This window comes from Oryx dammah, unplaced genomic scaffold (assembly GCF_014754425.2).
Source record: "Oryx dammah isolate SB20612 unplaced genomic scaffold, SCBI_Odam_1.1 HiC_scaffold_11, whole genome shotgun sequence".
Classification (NCBI taxonomy): Eukaryota; Metazoa; Chordata; class Mammalia; order Artiodactyla; family Bovidae; genus Oryx; species Oryx dammah.
In genome coordinates, this window is record NW_024070195.1 from 41,405,226 (window position 1) to 41,427,896 (window position 22,671).

At 49.8% G+C, this 22,671-nt stretch overlaps 1 protein-coding gene across 1 annotated transcript; it reads right to left on the minus strand.

Moving 5' to 3' along the window:
- Positions 1-799: 799 nt before the first annotated feature.
- DEF6 (DEF6 guanine nucleotide exchange factor) lies at positions 800-22,213 on the minus strand. Its single transcript, XM_040249858.1, has 11 exons — positions 22,093-22,213; positions 11,450-11,590; positions 10,620-10,805; positions 8,757-8,993; positions 8,521-8,667; positions 4,574-4,682; positions 4,089-4,387; positions 2,877-3,043; positions 2,568-2,766; positions 1,555-1,645; positions 800-1,352 (listed from the first exon to the last, which is right to left on the minus strand). The coding sequence occupies exons 1-11, from the start codon at positions 22,186-22,188 to the stop codon at positions 1,129-1,131; spliced, it is 1,896 nt and encodes a 631-aa protein (XP_040105792.1). The 5' UTR covers positions 22,189-22,213; the 3' UTR covers positions 800-1,128.
- Between the last annotated feature and the right edge of the window lie 458 nt (positions 22,214-22,671).

Here is a 22,671-nt window from a genome sequence, read left to right on the forward strand (position 1 = left end):
TCTTCTTCAGCAATCAAAAATTTTATTGTCTCCTCTTCTCCTTATACTTGTATTTCCATTCCATTTTCCCATTAAAAATCTAACCTTAGGGAATTCCCTAGTGGTGGAGTAGTTAGGACTCTGCACGCTTACTGCCAAGGGCCCAGGTTCAATCCCAGGTGGAGGATACAAAGGCCTTAGCCATGGCAATAACCATGGGGTTAGAGATGAAGGGATAGATATGAAACCATGAAGGAGAGAGAATTGACTGGATTTGAAGATAGATTTTTCATAAGGGGGTGTCAGGGAGGGAGCAAGTTATCCTAGATTCCCAGATCTCTGTCTTAGGCTGTTAGGTAGGTAATCAGGCAATATGGGAAGGAAGCAAGTCTGAAAGGTTTTAGGCAAGTTATCTGACCTCTCTGAGCCTCAATTTCCCCATATGTTAAAAAAGAGAATAATAGTATCCATCTCTCAGGGTTGCCATGACAAATAACCTGAGAAATTTCCAGACACAGAATCTATGCTCAATAAACACTTTTGGGCAATATCAATAGTGGTGCTTTCTCATGTGCCAAACATTTAATCCTCAGAACAACCCTATAAGGGAAGCCCTATTATTTTCCCTATTTTATCACCATGGGAACCGGAGCACAGGGAAGTGAAGACACTTGGCCAGTCACCCAGCTGGTAAGTGGCGGAGTGGACTTTCCCAGCCACTGCATTATACCATATTCTTCCTGGGATCTATAACTGGACTTAAGAAGAGAGAAAATGGTAGGAGAGATAGACAACAAACCTGCTGCATAATTTATTCCAAATTCGGAAGTGTGCCTCCAAACTTGGTGGCAGTCTGGGGACAGGTGGTCCCTGGCTTGCTTGTTGACTCTCTTTCCCAGCCCAGGAGTTAAGGCACAGGGTCAAGTTCTCAAGGATCAACATCCCTGACAGCCTCAGTGGTCTGAGGCCTGAGGCTGGGGTAAAAAAAAAAAGAACCAGGTTCCAATCCAGGCTGTTTCATGGTCTGAGGGCCTGGGCCCTGGGCACCAGGGCTGCTGCTCCTTCTTCTGCAGAGGCTGGTGTCACCCACAGGCCAGCTGTGGCCAGGTCCTGGTAGGTGTGAGATTGGGGGCAAGAGGCTGGCAGAGGTTAGTTTTCCGGTGCCAGGTCCAGTTTATCTTCCTGAGAGGTGGAAGCTGAGCTGGAAGCGTCTTCCTCACCATTGAGGGACTTCTGCTGGTCACTGCTGCTGGGTGAAGGGGTCTTGTTGTCACGGGATCCCCAGCGAGTCAGGCGCTTTAGGGAGGAGTCGCGGCGGGCAAGTAGAGGGGCCTGAAAGCCTGTGAAGGAGCTGCTGGTGGTGGGACGTTTGTCTGGAAGAGAAAAGGCAGGTATGAGGAAGCAACAAGGTGCGCGCAAAGGGGAGAAGTTGAGGGGCTTTACTTCAGCCCTCGGGGAGAGGAGCACCCCCTGACCTGCAGTGCCCTGCTGGCTCTGCAGATGTGGGGGTCTCCCCTCCTCCCTCCCTTGTCCCTCTCCATTCCATGGAAAGCTCCAGGGTCTAACCCTTCTCACCTCCAGGTTTAATAGGATGCATGAGCCGGTTCATCTGGACATTCCAGTGTTTCACGTTGGTACTAGCCTGGCGCAACTTCTGCTGAGCAGCCTGTGGGGGCAGGAGCAGTGGAGAGTGGTCAGAGCCAACATCCAAGACAGCAAGTCTCAGCAGGCCCCTTAGGATCCGACAAAGGCTATTGATCATCTTCCCAGAAAAACTCATGTATGTTCATAAAGAGCTATGTGTATGAACAAAGCTGCCAATTTCAGGGGACTCAAAGACACTCAAATAGTCAAAAATAATCATAAGTATAGTTTCCACTTATCAAGCAGCTAAAATGTACTAATATCTTACTTAACTTCCAGAGAAGAAGCTAAGAAGCAAATTCAAAAGAGATTAAGTGACTTGCCCAGGGACAAACATGGAGCTCTGAACCACTGTGTCACACCACCTGTCCAGGACCTGATGCAGAAACCTCTGCTCCAGTGTTCATCTAGCCATTAGCAGCAGCCGCGGGTGGGAAATCATAGAGGAATTTTATCTTTTTATGATACTTATTTCTGTGTTTGAATTTTTTTACAATGACCATGTATGCCAACAAAGCAAAATCAAATAAGGAACAGTAATAAAAATAAAACATCAAAAGTTTGTCTTTTTAAAAAAATCTTCTATGGAGATTTGGGCTCCAAAGAGTGGAACCAAAGTGCGGGGATAGCAAAGTAGGGGCTGGAAGAGTAGGAGGAAAAAAATTTTGCCCAGATGAGTAACAATGATAAAAACAGCAGTTAGTTTCTTCAGTGCTTACTGAATATTAAGTATCACGTGCTATCTTGTTTAATCTTCATAGCAATGCAATTACCGGTCCCTTTTCTCAGATGAGGGACTTGGAGCTCAGAGAGGTTAGGCCATTTGTCAGAGGCCACACAGTCAGGCGATGGTAGAGCCTGAGCGATAGCGCTCCAGGGAAGGTTCCAGAGCCTGTGCCGCGGCTCAGCCGGCCACCCGTGACCTGTTCCACCCCAGGCCTCACCTCCACATCCTCGTCGGCCCTCTGCCGGTTCTGCCGCACCTCCTCCAGCTGCTGCTGGGCCTGCTGCAGAGAGCGGCTCTGCAGGGCCATCTCCTGCTGCAGTTCCTGCTTCTCCTGCTGCGCCCGCTCAATGTAGCGCTCCTGTTCCTCCTTCAGCTGCAGCAGCTGCTTCAGCTTCTCCTCCTCCTCCTCTAGCAGTCTGCGGGGTGTCCACTGCGTCACCTCCAAGGCTGAGGCACCTCACAGGTGCTCGACAGGTGGGAGGGTGGGGGCGTCAGGGAGGGGAAGCAGAAGGGGCCACCTTCCTACCTGGTCTGAGCGAGGCGCACGGCCTCCTCATCCTGCCGAGCTTTCACCTCCAGCTGCAGGGCCTCCTGGAGCCTCTGCTGCATCTCCTCCAGCTCCTTGATGCGCTGCTGCTGCCGGGCAGCCTCCTCCTTCTTCAGCTCCATCTCAGCCTGCATGGAGGCCCGGGCCTGAATGGGGGACAGGGAGCCAGGTCAGCAGGGGCCCTGCGGAGGAAGGCTGCCAGTATGCTGCCCTTTCCTCAGGGCTTTGTGAGGCCAGCCCAGCTAGTTATCTCTGGATGAGGGTCTGGGGAGTTCCTTCAGGTCAGATTTTCCTGATCTGATCCCCTTCTGAAAACCTGACTAAGTCTGATGAGGATCAGTGAACCACATGGGGGAAATGGGCTCAAGTCATCCCCTTTTTAGCACCAGCCTTAATAGTTATTATTATACATTGTAATATAATGTTTTATAATTATAATTAGACTAGTGGTAGCAAGGGAACGACTATAATTATAATTGTTAGAGCAATTATAACTCAAAAGTATTTCCTTAGTTGATCCTCCTTTCCACAACTCTATAAACCAAGTTCTATTGGCATCAACGTGTCACAGGTAACTGAGGCACAGAAAGGCCAAGTAACCTACCTTAGATCACAGGGTTCCTAAGAGGCAGAGTTGGTATGGAACCCAGTGTCTCGGCTCCAGATCTAGATCTCTTAAATCTTAAATCTAATTGCCTCTACACCTCTAGTCCGTCTCCAGGTTCATCCCATCTTCCTCCCATCCTACCTTCTCCAGACTGGCCTCATTATAAATTCAGATCAAGTCAGGTCCCACATAGTCCAGCCTCGGTCCAAATTCAACCCCAGACACAAGGTCTTTAGCAGCTCCTCTGTCAAGGTCCCGCCCCCCAGCCAGCCAAGGTCTCCCAACCTGGCTTCACTCTACACCTATCACTCCACTCCATCCTTCCCAATTCGTAGGCTCGGGCCCCACCCCACACCGTCTCTCCTCTCAAGCCATCCTTCTGCCAAGTCCCTTACCCTATAGGCCCTGTCCCCATCCCATACCTATCTCTTTCCCCCTCCAAAATCCCTCAAGACAAGCCCCACCTCCACGCTCATCCCTCAGTGCGTGGCTCCGCCCCCAGCCCAGGCCCCGCCCCCCGGCGCTCAGCACCTGGCGGGGGCCTCCCCCCTCGGCCCACAGCCTCCGCCCGGGTGCAGCCACACCTGCTCCGCCTCGCGCAGCTGGACCTCGAGCGCCTGCTGGAGCTCCCGGTGCTGGCTGCGGCGCCGCTCCTCCTCCTCCTGCATCAGGCGCTCCGCCTGCCGCTGCGCCTCTTGCAGCAGCTCCAGCTCCTGAAGCTTCCTCTCCTTCTCCTCCTGCAGCTGCTGCAGTCGCAGCATCTCCTCCTCCTTGGCAGCCCGGCGCCTCTCTCGCTGCTCCCGCTGCTCGCGCCGCTTCTGCTTCAGGTCCTTGTGCAGCGACGTCTTCCCCTCGGCCTGAAGCCGGATTGCCGTCTGGATGGCTGCGGAGGGAGCGGGAGGGGCTAGCCGGGGACAGGGGGGCCTCCGGGGGGCCCACCGCCAGAAAGGGGCCTTTGGAGTGGCTCCTATCCAGCCTCTGGCCTCCTGCTGGGCAAAGGGCTCTCACTCCCTTTTCACCGATGAGGCGACGGGCCCAGCCAGGTCCAGGCCACCCCGCGAGCACTCACCAGCTGTCCACTCCTGGCGCTGGCGCGTGTCGGAGGCGCTCATCTCATAGGTGCGGGAGGCAGTCTTCACACAGAACATGCAACGCTTCCCCTCTCGGTCGGGCAGCACCTAGGAGAAGGCCCAGACAGGCTGGCTTCACTGGGGTCAAGGGCCACACCCGCCCCAGGGGGGCTCCAGCTCCAGCCCCTACCCCCTTGGCTGACCATCATCTTCTCCTGACACCCCTTCCACCCACTCTGCCAGGAGTCTGCATGGCCGGGTTTGGAGGTTAGTGTCCCCACAACTCTTATAGCCTTTGCTCTGAAGATGGGACAGCTCTCCTATTACTATCTCTCTGTGGGGCCTACACACAGCGACAACTCAGTGTTTATCCAGATCAGGGCTCAACATCTCTCATGACAGGGTCCTCACTAATGAGACCGTTCATTTCCACGGAAGCCTGCCTGCTGAGAAAGTTCTCCATTCATTCATTCCACAGATATTCTGTATTGTCTACAGGCCACTCATTGCTCTGGGTATATGGGATACTACTAAGATGTGCCTAACAGACCAAATCCCTGCCTTGTTTAAGCTTACATTCTAGTGGAAAATAATAGCTACCCACTGAGCTTCATGTGTTTTAGAGTCTGTACCTGGCATAGATTATTAACTCCATCTTACACAGAAAGAAACTAAGGCTCTAAGAGGTCCAGGAACATGCCTGATTCACACTGCATGTTAGTGGTGGAGCTGGATTTCTGCCTAGATTTGTGCTCTTTGCACAATGATAGCTGTTTCCTTACATGACAAAGATGGACACAGCCTAGAATGGCTACAAGAATGTTTTTCATGTAAAATAACAAGTGTTAGTGAGAAATTGGAGCTTTCATTTACTACTGGTGAGAATGTAAGATGGTACAGCCACCACGGAAAAGAGTTTGGCTGCTCCTCAAAATTAAACATAGAATTACTGTGTGATTCAGCAATTCTACTCCTAGATATGTGCCTTGAGAAAAGAAAATATATATCCACCCAGAAACTTGTACATGGATATTCATAACAGCATTATGCATAATAGCAAAATGATGGAAACCACCCAATATCCACCAATGAATGAATAGATAAACCATATATGGTCCATCCATACAGTGAAATATTATTCAGCCATTAAAAGGAATGAAGTCCTGATTCATGCCAAAACATGCTTGAAAATGTTATACTAAGTGAAAGAAGCCAGACACAAAAGGACAAATGGTGTATGATTCCACTTATATGAGGCTCCTACAATAGGCAAATTCCTAGAAATGGAAAGCAGAATAGAGGTTACCAGGGACTGGAGGGAAGGGAGAATGAGTTGTTGCTTAATGGGTACAGAGCTGCTATTTAGGATGATAAAAAGAAAAAGCTTTGGAATGTCCCCACAACTCATAGCCTTTGGGATGGTTGGGATAATTGGGATGGTTGGGATAATTGGGATGGTTACATGTGAATGTACTTAATACTACTGAATTGTAATACTTAAAATGGTTAAAATAGCAAATTTCATGTTATATATATATGTGTGTATTTTACTATAGTTTTTAAAATTGTTGCCTTAAGCCTCTAAAATAATGGACAGAATAAAAGGAGGAAAAGGGATAGGAAAGGAAAAAGAATAGGGAAATATAGAGTGGCCACAGTGAAAGCATCAGTCACTCAGTCATGTCTGCCTCTTTGCAACCCACAGACTGTCGCCAACAGGATCTTCTGTCCATGGGATTCTCTGGGAAAGAATACTGGAATGGGTTGCCATTTCCTTCTCCAGGGGATCTTCCCAACCAGGGATCAAACTTGGGTCTCCTGCATTGCAGGCAGCTTCTTTACCGTCTGAGCCACCAGGGAAGCCCTTATCTGGTCTGTTGCCAAAGGGAATGGAATTTGGGTGAAGGAGAAAGACCTTTAAAGAAGACTTTTAGAAAATTTTGCTGGATAGAGTGAGTCATAAGTTATCGCCTCTGAAATCTTTAGCAAAGGCCAAATCATTCACCAATGACTTTAGTATTGGATTTGATCTGCAGTTTTGTTGTTTTTTTTTTTTTTAAGTGCTGACATAAGCAATCTAAAACAACAACAACTGAACAGACATAATGAAACCTAAATACAGTTACAGTTTCAGAGAAAAAAAAAACAGATTTGTTTGCCAGAGGGTAAGGGATGTAGAAAGAGGGAAGAAAAAGTTGAGGGAGATTAAGTGGTGCAAACTTCCAGTTGCAAAATGTGAGTCATGGGTATAAAATGAATAGTGTGGGGAATATAGTCAATAATTATGATTACATAGTTATCTTTGTATGGTGACCTATCATAAGTAGAACTATCGCGGAGATCAGTTTGAAATACATAGAAATATTGAATCATTATGCTGTATAACAGGAATTAACAGTGTTTCAGGTCGATTATACTTCAAAAACAAACACACATATCCATAGAAGGAGAGATCAGATTTGTGGTTACCGAGAGGTGGGAAGTGGGGTTGTTGAGGGGATAGGGGAGGAGGAATTGGATGAAGGCGGTCAAAAGGTACAAACTTCCAGATATAAAATAAGAAAGTTTACTAGGGATGTAACATGCAACATGGAAAATATAATTAACACTGCTGTAGATTATATTAAAATATGAGGCTTCCCTGGTGGCTCAGTGGTAAAGAATCTGCCTGCTAATGCAGGAGACTCAGGTTCTGTCCCTGGGTTGGGAAGATCCCCTGGAGAAGGAAGTGGCAGTCCACTCCAGTATTCTTGCCTGGGAAATCCCATGGACAGAGGAGCCTGGTGGGCTACAGTCCATGGGGCCACAAAAGAGTTAGACGCAACTTGGCGACTGCGTGTATGCTAAGTCGCTTCAGTCGAGTCCCACTCTATGCAACGCTATGGACTGTAGCCTGCCAGTCTCCTCTGTCCATGGGGATTCTCAAGGCAAGAATACTGGAGTGGGTTGCCATGCCCTCCTCCAGAGGATCTTCCCAACCCAGAGATTGAACCTGCATCTCCTGTGGCTCCTCCACTGGGGGGTGAATTCTTTATGGATAAGTCACCAGGGAAGCTTAAACAACAACAAATCTTATACATAAAAGTTGTTGAGAGAGTAAATCCTAAGATTACTCATCACATTAAAAAAGTTTTTTTTCTATTTAATTTTGTACCTATATGAGGTGACAGATGTTCACTAAACTTACTGTGCTAATCAGTTTATGATATGTGTAAGTCAAATCACTATGCTGTACACCTTACACTTACACAGTGCTGTATGTCAATAATATCTCAATGAAACTGGAAGGAAAAAATAAAATGTGTTACTTTTCTAAAAGAGAAAAAAAAAAGTGCTGACATGGCTGAGAATGGCCTTGAGGCATTCAGGTATACAGTTGACCCTTGAACAGCTCAGGGGTTAGGGGTACCAAACCTCTGCCTGGTCAAAAATCCACTTATAACTTTAAAGTCAGCCTGGTGGCTCAGACTGTAAAGAATCCGCCTGCAATGCAAGAGACCTGGGTTCGATCCTAGGGTTGGGAAAATCCCCTGGAGAAGGGAATGGCTACCCACTCCAGTAATCTTGCCTGGAGAATTCCAGGGACAGAGGAGCCTGGTGGGCTACAGTCCATGGGGTCGCAAAGAGTCAGACACAACTGAGTGACTTTCACTTTCAGTATCCCAGTTATTCCATTTGCAGATTCAACCAACTGAGGATGGTGCAGTACTGTATGTATTTATTGAAAAAAAAAATCCATGTATAAATAGACCCACCAAGTTCCAACCCATGTTGTTCAGGGGTCAGTTGTATTTGGGTTGCACTCACCTAAGCAGGAATCTTAGGTGGGGAAGTCACTGGGGCTTCTCGCCTTGCCCTCCTCCTGACCCCTTGCCCTCAGGCTACACCAGAGCCCCCCTGGGCCTTGCTCCAGTACGTGCTCCACCCCTTCACCTGCCGCCCTCACCTCCACGCAGCACTGCGCATCCAGTGGGATCATACCCCTCTTCTCCTTGCACTCTTCACTCCCGAAATAGTAGAGGCAGCTGGGCTGCAGCTGGAACCAGCGTTCTGCCCAGTTCCTCCGCAGGTGGCCTCGCTTCCACAGGTAGCCCTGCCAGAGCCAGAGCGAAGTCAGAGGCATCCTCGGCCCCGCCCCCACCCTCCTCGGGGGTCTGCCCCTGGTCCCCAGCCAGGCCTGACCTGCTTCAGGACGTCTTGGATGAGCTCCTGGTAGACCTCATGGATGGCCATGCTGAGCGTGTCCCGCGCCACGCCTCGCAGACAGCGGCCTGAGTTGAAGAGCTCCAGGAACTGCCAGACGCTGAGCCCCCCGCTGCTCTGGGCTGCCTGGGCCTCCTGAGCCAGCAGCTCCTCCAGCTCCCCCAAGCCCAGCTCCAAGCTCATGCTGCTGAGCACCTTCTTCAGCAGGTATTCCACCTGGAGGGAAGGAGGGAAGGCTTGGTGGCCGCAGTAGGTGGTGTTTCTGGTGTCGAGCTAGGGCAGAAGTGACCAGGGACAGGGATTGGCAGGTTGGGGGAGTGGATGCGTGTCAGAGGACTAGATGACTAAACGCGGGTGGACTCCTGAGTAGAGATTTGAGAGGGGATCCTGGGGCCCCAGCTTCAATTCAGACATCCTCTCCCCGAGCTCCAGTCCTTCCTGCCTTGAATTAAGGGCATGGTGAGGTGGGAGCTGAGGACTGAGGGCCAGGCAGAGACAGCGAGTCATAGAAAACGTCAGTGGGGGACAAGGGCCCTCTCGTTCAGTCTCCTCACTCTGTAGATGTCAAAACTGAGGTTCAAGGGAGGGGGAAGTGACTTGTTTTGAATCGCACAGCAAGTTGGTAGCAGCCAGAGCTCAATTCAGATCGACACCCCATGAGTCCCTATTCCAAGCCCCCAGCCCCAGCCCTGGGGATCGTTCCCTTGTCAGAGGGCAAGGGGATGGGAGGTGGGAGCGAGCAGGGCAGGGACAGGAAGCCTGTTGCAGAGGAACAGGAAGTGGTTGGGGTACATCCTGCTGCAGTTTGCTCACACTGCGTGTTGATCACGAAAGTGCGCAGCTTTCTGGCCACCTCGCCCTTGCTGGCAGGGGTCTGACAAAGGTACCCGGCCAGCTGTCTGTGTCTGTGAAGACAGATACACTTCTTTCTGCTGCCCCAACAGCTTCTTGGAAAAACTCTCTGCAAGACTTGCACTCTGGGGGCTACTGGGTCTTGGCTGGGGGTGGGGTGGGGGCACCCCCACTCTTCCCACAGACAGAAGCAAGGGCATGAACCTGAGTGCAGTTAGACAAGCCAAGATCTCTCGTAAATACAGCAGACCACGCCCCCACCCCCGCTCGCCCCATTGTGCCCTACTCAAAAGACCTAGATTCGCCCTGGGATCTTTACCAACACCAGAGGGCAGAAAGGGTCAGGAGAAGGCTGAGTGGACAGGGGAGTGGGGTAGTGGAGGGAGGGGGCAGGCTGGCTGCCAAAGGGGTCACCTGCCCCAGCTTCACTCATGAATTGAGAAGGTAGAAGCTGGGTTCTAGGCTGATGTTCCCAGGATGCCCTCTCTCTGGGGTCTGAGCTGAGTCCGTCCTGGCTCTCCCCTATTCTATAGGAGACAAGAAGAGAAAATCTGGAACCAGGACCAGACTTGGCCACCCACTTGGGAGTGACTGGAGAGATGTCCCTGGAAGGTCTCTATTCCCCTAAAATAGCACCCTTCTCAGTTTGCCACAGTGCCTGAAATCCTGCCGTTTGATTTTAAATGTTTTCGTTTCAAAATGCTCAGTAATGTATCAGGCATTCACACCTCTGTGTAAACAGTGTGCAGAATCATTTTCCTACTGTGAGAGCGAGCAGAGCCTTGAAGGAGGTGTAGTTTTGGACCTCCTGGGAGAAGGCATCATTGCTCTGACATGGGCAGTTCTAAGTGTCTGGAGATGAGTGGGTGTGACAGGTAGCCAGTGGAGAGAAAAAGAAGACAGAGGATGTGGGGAAACAGAGAGACAATTTGGCCTCCTTCATGGTTTTGTTGAAGCCTGTCCCTAAGTGATAAAGGCCCTGGGGCTCACCTCATCAGGAACCATGATCAGAGGGTACTTGTCCTCAGACAGGAAGTTGAAGAGGCACCAGAGTCGGAAGGCATCCTGATTGGAGAGCATGCTGTTCCCGTTGCTATCCACCTGGTAGTTCTTCTTCGCCGTCAGGGTCCAGCACAGCTCGTCAAAGTGCTCCTTAACAAAAGCCCCTTCTTCCACCTGCCACCAGGCCTGCAAGTCAGCTGCAAAGGCTGCCTCGGCCCAGGTCCACTACCCAACTAGGCTCCAGCTGGCTTCTCAGGGTCATCTGTTTCCCTGCTCCCCACCTTGCCATGCTGGGACTCTCACCTGAGTAATCCCTGAGCTGATGATCAGGGAGCTGTCTGGCCAATCAGCCTGACCCCTAAATCCCCAGCCCTGCCACATGCATCACTTCCCCGCATCCACATCCACCCAAGTTCCCGATCCATAGAGGAGCTCAGTCCCTCAGGTTGGGGAGAAAGAAGGGGAAGCCCAGGAGGAATGAACAGTCAAGAAGAACTTGAGAAGACAGTGACAGCTAGGAGGAGTGGAGGGGACAGACTTAGCAGAGAGCTGGAAAGTGCTTGTAAAATGACAGCTGAAAGCTAGGCAGGGAGGGGTAAAGATCATGGGGAAGGTGGAGGCTAGGATAGAGAGGAGGGAGCTGGAGTGTTTTAAGGGGGGCAAACAAGGGGCAAGTGACGGGGATGTGAAGGGTGGAGATGAGGGCATGGGTGGACAGAGGGGACAGAGATGGGGTTCATGGAGGGAGGAGTTGGGGTGGCAAGGAATTAGGGTGCTGGCCAGGTTGGGAAGTGGAGAGAGGTGAAAGGGGCCCTCACCTTGTCCAGGATGTACTTGTTGAGGTAGGGCATGTATCCCTGGCTGGACACAGGACCATCGTCATCATCTCGGAAGTGCTCCTCCAGGGCCACGGGGTCATGAGGGATGTGCAAGACGGTGTACAGGTTGTGGGACAGCACCTGAGACAGAGGGGAGCTTACCTTCCTGAGCCCCGGCCAAGCTGGGTCACAGGGCTGCTCCCACCGCCCCTGTCGTCCTCACCCCCATCCTGGCTAAGCCTTCTACACACATTATTTAGCTCAATCATAACTAAAACTTCTCTCTCCCCCTCTCTCTCTTTATATATATATATATATATATATATATACATACATATGCATATATACCCATATACACATACAATAAATAAAAAGTCCGTCTAGTCAAAGCTATGGTTTTTCCAGTAGTCAGGTATGTATGAGAGAGTTGGACTATAAAGAAAGCTGAGCACCGGAGAATTGATGCTTTTGACCTGAAGTGCTGGAGAAGACTCTTGAGAGTCCCTTGAACTGCAAGGAGATCCAACCAGTCCATCCTAAAGGAAATCAGTCCTGAATATTCATTGGAAGGACCGATGCTGAAACTGAAACTCCACTCTTTGGCCACCTGATGTGAAGAACTGACTCACTGGAAAAGACCCAGATGCTGGGAAAGATTGAAGGCAGGTGGAGAAGGAGACGGCAGAGGATGAGATGGTTGGATGGCATCACCGACTCAATGGACATGAGTTTGAGTAGGCTCCAGGAGTTGGTGATGGACAGAGAGGCCTGGCATGCTGCAGTCCATGGGGTGGCAAAGAGTCAGACATGACTGAGTGACTGCACTGAACTGAACACTTACAATGGAATGTAATTCAGTCATGAAAAACTGAATGAAATCTTGCCATTTGCAACAACATGGATGGACCTTGAGGGCATTATGCCAAGTGAAATAATCTGACAGAGAAAAACAAATACAGTATGATCTCATTTATATGTGGAATTTTTAAAAAAGGGAAAAGAAGAGATTCACAGATACAGAGAGCAGATTGGTGGTTGCAAGAGGTATGCGGTGGTGAGTGAAATGGGTGAAGGTGCTCAAAAGACACAAACTTCCAGTTTTTAAATACGTCATGGGAACATAATATATAGCATGGTAACCATAATGAGTAATACTGCATGCCACCTGAAAGTAGCTAAGAGAGTATGTCTTAAAAATTCTCATTGCAAGAAAAACAATTTTTTTAAACCATGCATGGCAATGAATGTTAACTAGGCTTCTCGTGATCGTTTCACAATATATACAAATAAAGAATCATTACGTTGTACACCTGAAGTTAAAATGTCAATTATACCTCAATAAAAAACAAAAAAGTAAAAACATATGCACTTGCTATGCAACAAGAACGGTGCTCAGTACTTTGCATATATTTCCCTTAACACCCAGAACAACTGTTAACATCTTCATTTGACAGATGAAAAAGACCCCTAGACTCTGAGATGTTAAGTAATTCACGCAAAGGCACAGAGCTGGCAGGGCTGGGATTCAAACCCAGGCAGCCATGCCCTTTGGCACTCATTAGGCAGGTGTGTCCCCTTTCTGCAGACGAGGACACGGAGGTTCAAGGGACTCAGTTACTTGTGCAAGAACTCAGTGAACAAGAGCCTAAGATTCCAGTTCAGCTCAGCAGATCCCAAGGCTCAGGGGCAAAAACCTGACATCTACCGTCAGAGACTCGGGGTCAGGCTGAATTGTGCCTGGAGTCCAGTGAGCCTGCTCCAGGAAAGGCGTGTTCAGTTCCAGCAACTGCCCTTCTAAAGATGGAAGGGAGCTGGAGAGGGAGCCAAGAAGGGGCACAAGAAATGGTCCAGGGGGTGTGGATGACAAGGCTAAAAGGGATGACGGCGGGGTAAATGGGTAGGTTAACAAATCCATCATATTAGCAAAGAGGTTGAAGCTTGAACAAGGAGATCAGGAAAAAAAAATAAAACTGTCTTGGTGTAATTCTGTGATAGCACTTATCACAGAAAGTGTGAATGAGGAAAAACTGTCACCTATTCTGTGCCAGCCACTGTATGAGGTGCCTTCTATACTCCAGATCTAATCTCGGCGACCATGATATCCAGACATTAGTGTCCCTGTCTTCCAGATGAAGATGCTCAGGCTTGGAGACGTTAAGAATAAGTGGCAGAGGGACTTACCTGGGGGTCCAGTGGCTAAGACTAAGACTTCACAGTTCCAGCCTGGGTTTGATCCCTGGTTGGAGAACTAGATCCCACGTGCCACAACCAAGATTCAAGATCTCCCCAGCCCCATGCCACAACTAGGACTTGGCATGGCCAATGAACAAATATTTTTAAAAAGTAGGTGGCAGAGCTGAGGTTGGAAACAGCTGACTCTGAAGGCAGCTTCCTTATTAAAATATTGACCTCACCTTCATCCCCCAACTATACAGTAAGCTATGGAGACAACACCATGTCTTTGTCCGCACACCCAAGGTAGTCGATAAATGCTGTATTCAAGGACTGCTTCACCACCAGCAGTTTCCTTGTTCTCTTTTGTGAGAGGAGAGGGACAAGCGTTTGAGACTTCTCTACAATGTTTTCCTGAGCCTCAGGTTCAACTCAGCAAAGTGGGAAGTTGGGGGAGCCCAGTGAGGGGATCAGTATTTCTCTTTTCCCTCACTTCCCCCGCTTGGGCAGTTATCTGTGCCCCCACCCCAACTCTCATTCCCATCATCTTCAAATTATCTCATGTGCCATCTATAGTTTTGCTTTTCTCTTATTCTAAAGGACATCTGGAGTTTCTTCCTGATGAACTCCGCCCTCTTTTCTTATTTTGGTAATGTAGCCTTGACTTTCCTTTGAGAAATACCTCTCCTCCATTTTCAGGGTCTGTGGTATTAGCTGTTTGCACCCCTACCCCATCTGGCTGCATGGATGGGCACTTCTGAGTCACGGTGTTTGGTTTGAGAATGCACATGACCAATTCTAGGCCACTGAGAAGCTGTCCTGGGATTTTTGCTTCCTCTAGTGGAGAAGAGGTATATTCTTTTCATGGGTAAACCTGTAAAGAGTTAAGGTGCTAGAAGACAGATGCAGCTAACATCTTTCCCACCCTGAATATTCATTGGGAGGACTGACGCTGAAGCTGAAGCTCCAAAACTTTGGACATCTGATACGAAGAGCCGACTCATTGGAAAACACCCTGATGCCAGTAAAGATTGAAGGCATGAAGAGAAGGGGGTGGCAGAGGATGAAGTGGTTGGATGGCATCCCTGACTCAATGGACATGAGTTTGAGCAAACTCCGGGAGATAGTGAAGGACAGGAAGCTTGGCATGCTGCAGTCCATGGGGCCGCAAAGAATCGGACACCACTGAGCAACTGGACGACAATAACAACAAGGACAGAGAATACTATCAAGCTATCAAGCCAAGGAATAAAGAGAGTCTTCATTTGAGGACCTAGCTCCAGCCAAGCCTGAAGCCAAGACTATGCTAGGAGTTTCATCTCCCTTAAGCTATTTTGAGTTTGGTTTCTACCACCTATAATCAGAGAAGACATGATTAACACATCTGTGGTCATAGGATACTAATCCACACTCCAAGAGGTGCCACTGCTAAATGCTTGCACTTAAAATCCAGTGACCAACACCAGAGAAATACCCAGTTCTGAAGAGACAGGTGTTATTCTAAGTTTCACACACTTCTACCTGCTGTCTCCTGGCCTCTTTTCAAATTACCCATGTCCTTATGTTTCTTCGAGTTTCCTAGAGTACCTCTTTGAGGACGCTTCCTGCATAGCCCAGCCAAATGCTACACTCCAGTGAAGGGGGGAACATGGAAGGCCAGGGACCTTCACTTTCTAGTTGTGAGGCCTTGAAGAAACTTCTTCACTCCCTGAGCCTCAGTTTCATTGTCAGTAAAATGGGATAATACCCACCATGCAGAAGGCCTGTGAGGGCAGAGTACGATGATATATAGATAGAGTGCCAGAGCAAATATAAGTTCCCTCCTTGTATAGTAAGTGTGATTTTTTTTTTTAACCTAACAATTTAACAAAGATGCAAAAGACTGATACTATCAAGCATTGAGGAGATTGTGGAGAAATGGGGATTCAAATGCCCTACTGTCAAGGTGTGAATCGGTAGTCTTTCTGGAGGGCAAGACTCTATCAGATGTAAAATTGGGCATGACCCCAGCATTTTTAATCATCCAACCTACAGATGCTCAAGGGAACAGAGCTAACTGTACAAGAATGCCCACTGAAGCACTGTTTAGAATATAAGGCATTGGGAAATGCCTGGCAGTTCAGTGTCTGGGGCTCCGAGCTTCCAGTGAGTGGGGCACAGATTTGATTCCTCATCAGAGAACTAAGATCTTACATGCCCTGGCACAATCTGCCCCCATCCCCCTCCCCCCCCCCCCTAAAAAAAAGAATATATAAGGCACTGGAGACAGCCTGAGTCTCCTTCGAGAGGGGACAGGTATACCACATTATGGACCTGTGTGTGGTTGAAAAATTTTACTTCTACCACATGTGTGCTTTCGGGCAAGTGATTTTTAACTTCCCCAAGATTTTAGTCTCCTCTTTGAGGAAAATAAGGGGGCCTGCTCCACAGGCTGTTTTAGAACAAAGTGCTCAGCACAGCACCTCGCACACAGTGCAATAAAAGGTATTGCTTAATAAAGGTTGTGAGCTATTTTTATTATTTATTTTTGTGTGAACAGACATGGAAAGATATGTATACTACACTGGCAGGTGGAAAAAAGTACGCTCTAGAATGAAATATCTCTAAAATAATACGTGTGCAAATATTAGGTTGAACCATTTTAAACTGCTATTTGAGTAGGCCAAAGCAATCAAATGTCAGCAATTTCATATGGTTCAATCTAATGTGTTTATTTGTACATATAAAAAAATCTAGAAGACTCAGCAACTGTTAACAACTATCACCCTACCACCCTCCCCAGGGAGGGGAGGGACTTTCACCTTCTTTAATACTATTTTTGTCTTTGAATTTTTTTTTTTAACCAGTAAAACATATTTTACTTTTATAACAAATTTCAACGTCTTTAAAAAGCACAATTTTCTGTGCCGGGAGCATATATTGTTTTTATTACAAAAAAAAATTAAACTCTAGTGATAAAAAACAAAGGGTGCCATTAACCACACATTAAGTTGCTTTGTAATAATGTTCTTTTGCTGTTTCTTGTTTGTGTGAGCTTTTCTGGCTGTTCTACATTCCTTGAGGGCAGCAAGGACTCTCATCTTAACCTTGACTCCAGAGCTCAGCAGTGTGTCCCCTACATGCTCAAGGTTTTTGATTAAACTCCCCTTAAGTCTAACGTTAAGTGCTGCATTGGTTTTCCAAGGTTCTCAGGGTGAAATCTTGGAGTCCTTCCAGAGATTTCACTATACTTTCTCTGACTCTTGCTCCCTTCTGTCCGTCCACTCTGACTAGACGTTCCCTGGACACGCCAGGCATGCCCTTGTCTCAGGGCCCTGGCACTTGCTATTCCTTTAGCCTGAAACATTCTTTGTCCGGGCCATGGCACGGCTCACACCCTCTCCACCTTCTCGGGGCTGTGGGCTTCTCTGACCACCTTATTTAAATCTGAAATCCCATCCCCTCTACTCCCCACACTCCCTATCCTCACTTCTGCTTTATTTTTCCATGTCATGTATCATGAGTTCTGACTTACTGTGTTTATTCATCTGCGTTCTCTGACTTGAATGGTCAACCCACGGGTGCGGGTTTTTGTCTTTTATTTTATTCACTGCTGTACCGCTGGGTCTGGCATAACGGATACTCAATAAATATCTACTGAATGAACTTAAGCGCTTCAAGAGAAGAAATGGGAAAAACACAAAAGTCAGATGGAAGTGGATTGAATCTCCCTACACTAACGTCGCTGGGCTTTAGTCTGCACACCTCTAAAAATGGAGTTCAAGGAGACTTTGCAGTCCTCTCCCGCCCAGGACAGGAGCTGCTCCCCCGCAGCACACAGCTGTCTGAACAGTTCGTCTCCTGGGTTCGCTGGCCCACGCTGTCCTCTAAGAACTCTGTCACTTGTACCTTATGCCAGTGGAATTTGAGAAGCCCCAAGCAGAGGCTCTGACCCTTGTGAGCTATCAGGACAAAGAGGAATCAAAGGCTCCAGACACTGAGGGTTCAGAGCCTCTCCCTGGAGAAATCAGCTGACCTCAGATTGCCAGGCTTCCTGTGCCCGGGCGCGGCGCCGGTTGGGGGGGTGGGGGCGGGGAAGGGAGGGAAGGGGCTGGGGGCGGGCAGAGGGCGTGGCCAGAGAAGGGTCCTGCAGGAAAGGAAACGGCGGCGGGAGCGTGCAGCAGTCACCTGCCGATTTCAATCACTCCTTAGCCCTGGAGGAGGGGACGCTCCTTATCCTGCTTTTACAGAGGAGGAAACCGATGCTCAGAGAGGTGAACTGTCTTCTTTAGAGTCAAGGTCTGACCCTAAAGCCCTACACTAGATCTCTATGCTACATGGGCTCAGGTTAAACATCAGAATCACCTGGGGAGCTGGTTGAAACTGAAATCTGCCAGGGCCCGCCCAGACCTACTGACTCAGAGTTTCCAGGGGTGGGGTCCAGGTGTCTGCAGTTTTCACAAGTTGCCATTTGGGCTCCCCCAGAGAGGGCTCTCTTTCTCCCCCACCCACCTAGGCAGCCCCTGACCTCTGGGTTGGCAGCCATTGACCTTTGAGAGGCATCATTTATTCACTGTTTCCTCTGTAGGCTGTGGGGGAGTGGTTCTCCCCTGGGGGCATGTGGGGTGTGTGTGTGGGGGGGCAGTGGTTCTCCCCTGGGGGCATGTGGGGTGTGTGTAGGGGGCAGTGGTTCTCCCCTGGGGGCGTGTGTGTGTGTGTGTGTGTGTACGTGTTGTGTGCAGCTCAGTCATGTCCTACTCTTTGTGACCCCATGGACTGTAGCCCACCAGGCTTCTCTGTCTATAGGATTTTCCAGGCAAGAATACTTAGAGTGGGTTGCCATTTCCTTCTCCAGGGGATCTTCCCAACCCAGGGATCGAACTTGTGTCTCTTGAGTCTCCTGCATTGACAGGCAGGTTCTTTACCACTGGTGCTACCTGGGAAGTTTCCTAAAAACTCAACTGCAGCGATACAATGGGTGCCAGGCCCGTGATCCTGTAGTTCTTAGACTTCAAGAGTAGATGAAGATACAGAGCATTTGGGCATCCTTAAAAGTACCAATCACTAACTGCAAAGAGAATGACTAATTTCTCTCTTTTACATGGCCTGTAGTCTTTAAATGTATCCAGGTGCTAAGTGATTCTTTTAAAATGTATAGATTCTTTTTAATAGTCACTGAATATATTTTTCTCAACCAGTGGGTACTAAAGCAAAACTACTATCATGAGGGAGGAGCACCAGGAATTTTAAAAGGGGAGAATCCCTGGATTGGCTGTGTGCCTGTTGAGAGCAAGAAGAGGCTGGAGGGATTGGGTGTAGGCATCAAAGGAAAGAATGGAGGCTCAGAGAAGGAAATAGAGAGGAGAGGCTGTGTCAGGATCAATCTCACCTACTTAATATCCTTTGTTAAAATTTACTTTCTAGGCTAGCTGGAGAGCTTGGTGATCCCCAGTTCAGCCCTTGGGCTTTATAGCTCAGAGCTGGGCAGTGACTTGCCTAAGATCATCTTGCTGGGGAGCAATATAGGTATTGGCCTGTATGGCTCTGAGTCAAGGGCTCTGTATCACTGAATCATCCTTCCCTCCTTTATACTCTAGACTGAGAAGACCACGACTACAGCAGGCAGAGGTCAGGGCAAAGCTGAGGACCTGTCATCAGATTCCTGAACTGGGGTTGTTATTAACTTCCCTTCACCTAGAGGAGGGCATCCCTGGTGGACTCAGCAGTAGAGAATCTTGCCTGCAATGCAGGATACCTGGGTTTGATCCCTGGGTCAGGAAGGTCCCCTGGAGAAGGCAATGGCAACCCACTCCAGTAATATTGCCTGGAGAATCCTGTGGACAGAGGAGCCTGGCAGGCTGCAGTTCCTAGGGTCGCACCGAGTTGGACACGTCTAAAGCAGCAGCAGCACCTAGGGAAAGGCTGTTGTCCCTCTCCAGAGGAGGCAGAGCCCAAAACTCAGAGGCTGTCAGTGGGCACGACTCCCTCCCTGGGCCCCAGGACTGCCCTGAGTGCCAACTAGAGGCTCAGGATTCTGGGACCCCACAGAGTCAAGGAGGAAAGGCCCCAGTTCACCCCCCCTGCCTTGCCTCTGCTCCTGCTGATCAAGGGGAAGTGGTAGGCCTCCTAGGATCCTCATTGACAGACACTGCTCTAACCATACACCTAGTCTCAGACCCCTCAGAGAAGACAATCCTGACTCCTTGGGCGTACTTCTCAGAGGGTTTGCTGTTCTTCCTCCTCCTTCTGCCCCTATCTGGGCTCTGCCCAGGACGGCTGGTGGCAGCCTTTCTGCCAACATGTTGGAGAGAAGTAGGTGACTGTCCCAGCTTGCTCTGGGCTTGTGTAGGTCCCCCGGCCTCTTCCCGAAAGAGGACGCCAAGGCCAGGGACAGTTTTGGTGAGAACAGGCTGACCCCAAGGTCTTTTCCCTTCTTACCCAGTCTTTCCGGGGAGGGAGTGTGCCCTGCTGGTCTCTATCTCTCATCTGCTTCTTCCTCTGCCTTCTGACCACTTCTCTATTGCTCTTTTGCCTTTCCGGCATCCCCACCCCCAGAACTATCACTACTTCCTCTCATCCCAGGCTCTAGTATCACGGGCTGGTGGGAGAACTGCCTTCCTCATCTTTCTCTCCTATGACAGGGGCCCTACAGTTGCTGGTCCACATGCCGCCGGGCCTGAGACTCCCACTGCTGCTTGAGTTCCCAGAATAGACACATTTTCTGTTGATGGGTTGAAATCTACCACTAATCCTGTGTGACCGCAGAAGCTGCTGGCAGTGGGCTCATTGTGAGCTGTGATGTGGTACAAAGACAGTGGATGGATGGTTCGATTATGCATCCTCCCCATGCAATCTTCCTTGTAAATACTCAATGGGTGGGGGTGGGGGAACAGGCATCTGCCCAGGTAGAGGCCAAGACAGAAGCTCCAACTAAGAGGCTTACTGCCTGGTGGGCTCAGGAAATCTAAATGCAGTACCTTCCATTTGTGAGGGAAATAGAGACCCTGGAGATGTCACAGGGGCCACAGCTAATGGAGTGGTGGAAAATGGAGACAACAAACTATGGAGGTTGGGATTGTTCCTGGGAGATATTAAAGGGGCAACATGGGAGGCGGATATAGGACATGGAGTTTCTGCAAGAATGGGTTTTGGATGATCTGCTTTTCCTCTGTCTGCCCTGCAGAGCTCACTAGACTACATAACCTGCAATAAGAGGATTTAAGTAGAATGTGAGGAAGAACCTGCCTCTTGGGAGATTCTCTCAGATGATCAAAGATGGTTGTGGACTCTCCTTCCTGGGAGAGTCAAGAGGCATTTACTAGATGCTGACAAGTCCGGCTAAGGGGTCGATTATGGGATAGGACCAGTTTGGGATATCCAAGTTCATCATGTCCAAGTTCAGCAAAGTAGAGGGAGGGGAAACAATGCCTATCCTGTCCCATTCGTTTCTTGAGTTTCCAGACACCTGCTCAGTCATTCAGAATGGAGGTTTCCAATGAGGAGACTATACTCCTCCTTTCGGGGAGAGGGGAGGGCGGCAGGAAAAGATACAGGAGTCTGTGGCCTAGCCTCATGCCAGGCGCATACCTGGTGCTCAATAATATTTGTCGAATGAATGAATGGGCCCCTAAGGCAGACCCCAGAAGGCTGAGGCCTCCCTCATCCTGTCCCCCTGTGTCCCCCGGCTCCAGTGGCCTAGGGCCTTGCTTCTTGCCCACTGACGAGGGTGAAGGCAGCACTAACCCAAGAGTGCAGGACAGAAGCTTTGCGGTCTCCCAGGAATTATCTAGGACCAAGCAATGAACTTCAGGGCAATCACTGATGGGGCTCTTCCTGGACTCAGATTCTACCCTTTTCCTGCTAGAAGTCTCAAGGCCTAAGGTAAGTTTCCCAACCTGGTGGGCGTGAGGGGGTTGGTGAACGGCAGTATGATGGGGTCTTCAGTCCTTGCCCCTTCCCAGTTCTGTCCCACCTAGGAGGCAGGTTGCAGAGTAGATGCTCTCCTGCCAAGGGCAACTGAGCCCTTGGGGCCGCGAGAGGCTCTTGAACCCTCTCTCTCAGCTCCAGGAGGAAGTGACTGACAAGTACTAGCTAACTGTCTCTCTTCAAAGCCAGGAGGAAGCAGCAGGAGGGAGTAAGGTGCATGCCCAAGCTTGACTCCGGGGAGACGTGTGCTCATCACATGGAATCTGGGATGTAGCTTGGCTCATGGCCCTCAGAACCCCATGATGCCGCCTCTGCTCTCCTGAGAGTTTGGGTCGGGGCTCTGGACCATGGCCCTGCACACACCTCACTGGGGCCTCTGGATGGTGGGCAGCAGCCTCTACCGGGCTACGTCACCCCAGTTACCCAGCACCGGCCCCCCACCCTTCCGGGGCCCCTGGCTAGCTGGGGTGCCCCAGGAGGAGCGCAGGGTTCACGACTAGCTCCCAGGAAGCAGGGGCTGCTGAGGCGCATCTGCCAGCCTCCCCTGTGCCCCAGGTGCCCCTCACCTTGAGCTGGGATTTGGAGACCTTGCCGCTCTTCTCCACGTCCAGTGCGGTGAACGCGTACCAGATGGACTTAAGCAGCTCCTTGCGCAGGGCCATGGCTGAGGCGCCCGCCCGGCCCAGGGGCGGCTCTGACACCAAGATCCGGTTTCAGGAAATGCAAACGGCAGCAGAGACCGCAGCAGGGCCACAGCACAGACCAAGAGCTCCACCTGCCTGCTCTCGTGGGCTCCCGCGCTGGCAGGATACAGCCTGTTGCTCAGCAGCCCCGCTCCCTGCTTGGGACTGGGGACCAAGCCCTGGGAAGCTATGGCCCCAGCTCTGTTCAACCTAATTCCCTGGGCCTGAGGCCCTTTGGGAGCCTCCTCAGCCCCCGAGCCTCCTGGGCCCCCCGAGGCAGCTTGCTGAAGGAAAAGTGAGCCCGTCCTGACTTTGGAGTCGGACAGCAAGGGGCAGGTCCTGTACTGATCCCACACTTACCAGGTGGGAGGCTCTGGATGAACAACGTAACCTTTTCAAGCAGCTTCTCATTGGTAAAGCAGGAGAAATGCTCACCTCATAGATTGTAAAGAGGTCCGAGGA